At 52.2% G+C, this 3,787-nt stretch overlaps 1 protein-coding gene across 1 annotated transcript in view; it reads left to right on the top strand.

The window, feature by feature from the left end:
- Positions 1–3,787, top strand: part of MPP1 (membrane palmitoylated protein 1) — a 41,410-nt gene that overhangs the window by 26,613 nt on the left and 11,010 nt on the right. Inside the window, exons 6-8 of the mRNA XM_006025149.3 lie at positions 862–1,058; positions 1,539–1,645; positions 3,307–3,387. Coding sequence (XP_006025211.1) covers positions 862–1,058; positions 1,539–1,645; positions 3,307–3,387 — 385 coding nt within the window. The remainder of the gene's footprint in view (positions 1–861; positions 1,059–1,538; positions 1,646–3,306; positions 3,388–3,787) is intronic.

The raw sequence follows: 3,787 nt of genomic DNA, 5'->3' as shown, positions 1-3,787 counted from the left end.
GCCCCCCCCAAGATTCCGCGGCACACTTGGACGTGGCCGACGGCACACCGGTTGGGAACCGCTGGGATAGAGTTTGCAAGGAGCACTTGTTCCTGTTTTGGAGTAGTGGCTGTAGCACTAGTTAATGTTCTATCTTGCTCCTTCTCTCCTTTAATCGCCTGATGTAGCCTCTCCTGCACCCTTGCCATCCTTGACCCATGGTTACTCTTTGTACAGTCAGTTTAAGGCAGGGGTGGGCAATTACTTTGGGCTGAGAGCCAGCTACTGAGTTTTGGCAAGCTGTTGAGGGCTGCATGGGTAGCCCCGCCCCTTGACAGGGGCCCCACCCCCTCATTGCCATCTTGTGTCTGGAAATCCTGCCCCCTAATCCCTGACCTTTGCCACCAGAAGTCCCTTCCCTTGCACCCGGACAGGGCTATCCCTGGGGGTGTGAATCGGGGCAACCGCCCTGGGCCCTGCGCTTTGAGGGGCTCTGCAGAGCTGGTAGAGAGGCCGTGGCTGAAGTTTGGCCCACCCTTCTGTCAGGCTAAGGAAGTTACACCAGCTGCTGAAACTTCCTTAGCCTGACGAAGGGTTTTTGAACCCGAAAGCTTGCTTAATAACTATTCTCCAACTATTTGGGTTAGTCTAATAAAAGATGTCAGATTCACCCAAGGAACCTTGTCTGCCTATGTCCTTAGACCAACACGGCTACAACCTACACCCCTGCTTACATGTACTGTTCACTTTTGGTTCAGTTAATCTCTTCTTTTGTCTTACTTGGTAGCTACTACCAACAGCTGGGATTGCCATGTAGCTGGGGCTTGTTTCATCAGAACTGAAGCTGCAGTCTGGCTATACTGACCTTTGACCTTTTTGCAGATGTTCATGAGGGCCCAGTTTGACTATGACCCCAAGAAGGACAACCTGATCCCCTGTAAGGAAGCAGGGCTGAAGTTCAAAACTGGGGACATCATCCAGATCATCAACAAAGACGACAGCAACTGGTGGCAGGGCCGAGTCGAAGGATCCTCCACAGAGTCAGCAGGCCTGATCCCCTCCCCTGAGTTACAGGAATGGTATGTTCCCCTGCTCACTATAAGTAGGTGGTGCTAGGCTGGGGAATCCCAACTCGGATCTGGATGAAGCTTAGTGTGCTGCATATTGGACATGGATGCAGCGCAGGGGGGTGGAGGCTTAGAACTTCCTGCCACCATGAGGAAAATGCATCAGAGCTGCTTATAAGGAGTTGTTTGGAGAGGGCATGACCAGGTGCTCAGTGTGGAAAACTGTTGGTACATGCCACAGGTAGGTAGATTGGCTGAGCTAACGGTGCCCTCTGACCTTTTCCAGGATGACCCGTTGGTCCAGATCATTGCTGCTTCTGCCCCCTGCAGTGAGGACACTCTGGCCTGGAGGCCTTCTCTGACCCAGTTTACAAGGCTTGGGACCCAGCAGGAACTCACCTTGGGAAGAATTCTTCTGTTTTCAGGGGCAGGGGTTGGACCAGAATTTGAGATGGGAGCATCTGACCAGGTCTTGCTTTTGCTTCCTTGCAGGCGTGTAGCCAGCGTCACCCAGTCTACTCAAAATGAGGCCCAGAGCTGCAGTCCCTTTGGCAAAAAGAAAAAGTGCAAAGACAAATATCTGGCCAAGCACAGCTCAAGTAAGAGCCCCTTCCTTGTCACAAGTTCCCAGTTCCTTTCTGCTCAGGATTGGTCTCTGCACCTCCACGCAGCAGGGTGGGAGACGTGATGGGACTTTTGGGTGCCCAGACCAAAGTGAGGCCCCGGTAAGGGTACTACAGTGGTTAAGCAGTACATGCCTGGGGCTTGGGCCATTACTTGCTCACATTGTTGTAAAGGTGCCCTCCAGCAGCGTCAGAGTGCAGCCACATGCACGCGCGTCCACCCCGCGAGGGGTGTTGTCATGGGGTCAATATACAGTGTTCCTGGCCCGGCTGGCTAGAAATCCTGTGTGGGGAGGAAGGGCACCAGGCTGTCACCTTTGGGGTGGGGGATCTTTTAGGAGCTGCTTTGGGTCCCCAGCACAAGCAAGGGATGAATGCAGGGGTCAGGCAGGGACTGCTAACTCGTACACAGAGGGATGTGCAGCACAACAGACTGACTCACGCACACACATACACTCCTGCTGACCATTGCCTGCCACTCCCCCTCCTACGGGGGAAGCTCCCTGCCTTAGGGATGAGTAGTCTGATTCTTCCCTATGCCATATGTCATCATCTCCACCTGTACAGTGAGAGGAAAGTGTTATCATGGCAACCTGGGGATGCTTTACACCCTCCCTGTATGTGACAGCACAAGGCAGAGGGGTCTGGGCTTAGCACCCGAAGCCAGGACCACTAGTGATAAACATTTTAAAAATCCCTGCCTTTGTTTTGGTGCCTGAACAGGAGCCTTGTGAAATGCTCCACTGACTTCGCAAGCTGAGCAGAGCCAGCCTCAGAGAAAAGGGAACCCTGGGCCAACTTCTGTTTTAGTGTGCTCGCTCTCTGCCAAGTCGGTGGCAGTGCTGCAGGTGGAGGCAGGCAGGCAGGGGCGCAAGGTGCAGTCCACTGGGAAAGAAGAGCAGCATGGTGCGCTGCTGCTACTCGCACTGCCTGGCCCAGCTCCTCCTGAGCAGAGGCTGGAGGCAGGGGGTAGCCTGGAGGTGGTGAGGAGGGGTGGGCTGACCCTTTATTTGGCTGGTCAAAGCTTTCCAGTTTGGCTCTTCTGAGAATTGTGTTTCCAATGAAAATTTGAGTCCTTCAACCACAGAGAAACATCCCTGTCTACCATCTTCATTCAGGCATGGTGCCAAGCTAGGCAAACACTGCTGCTTTTACCCTGCCTGTGCCAGTCACATTTAATTCACCAAGGCACAAATAATACTGACCCATAATAAACCAGTGCCAACCATGCCCCAGAGAACTGAGCGATGGTGGGTGCTGGTCATGCAGCCAGAGTGGAAAATATGCTGGCACCCTGCTTGGCCTTGTGGTCCAGGAGCCACTGATAAACAAGACCATAAATCAGAGAGGGATAAATAAAGGTCCTGGTGACACTCTCAGCTCAGAGTTCTTGCAGCTTCCAGTCTCACTCCTCTGGGGCCTCAAATCCCAAGTAGGTCTGTGGGGAGAGGAAAACATCAGTCCTGTACTTCACAACATGCTAGAAGAGTTTCTTCCATCATCATCTTCAGAAGGAACATTTCCTCTTTGCTGGCTTCCACCATGGGCTGGGGACATTGTTGTGCCCAGCAGTTCTCAGGAGGAATGCCCCTGCTATTATGTCTGCACTGGCTCTGAAGTGCTGTTTCTTTCCTCAGTTTTTGACCAGCTGGATGTGGTTTCATACGAGGAGGTGGTGCGGCTCCCTGCGTTCAAGAGGAAGACACTGGTGCTGATAGGTATAATGGCCCCTTCCAATTCTCAGTCAGGGTTGATCTCCATCATGACCCCCACAGTGTCCTGAGCAGTGTCCTAGAATTCTTTTGAATGCCATTGCATAGCACTCTTACCACAGAGCTGCTGCTGAATGAGAGTTAGGACCAGGCACCTCTTCAATCTTGGATCTGAGGCAGATTCCACTGAAGTCAGTGGAAGCCTTTGCTTGGTCTTCATTGAGCTCTGGATTGGACCCTGTGTCCTTCAGGCAACATAATCTTTGGGTTTCTGGCTGGAATAAAATGTATTCTGAGAGGACTGGGGACATCCGCTGGATTTGAAGTATGTTTGTAGTGATTTTCTTCAGAAAAAAATTACACCTTCTAAAATAATATTGGAAAGCAGAGCCTTTCCCATGAGCTC

Source organism: Alligator sinensis, unplaced genomic scaffold (genome assembly GCF_000455745.1).
Source record: "Alligator sinensis unplaced genomic scaffold, ASM45574v1 scaffold619_1, whole genome shotgun sequence".
NCBI lineage: Eukaryota > Metazoa > Chordata > Crocodylia > Alligatoridae > Alligator > Alligator sinensis.
This window is presented reverse-complemented; position numbering and strand designations above follow the sequence as displayed.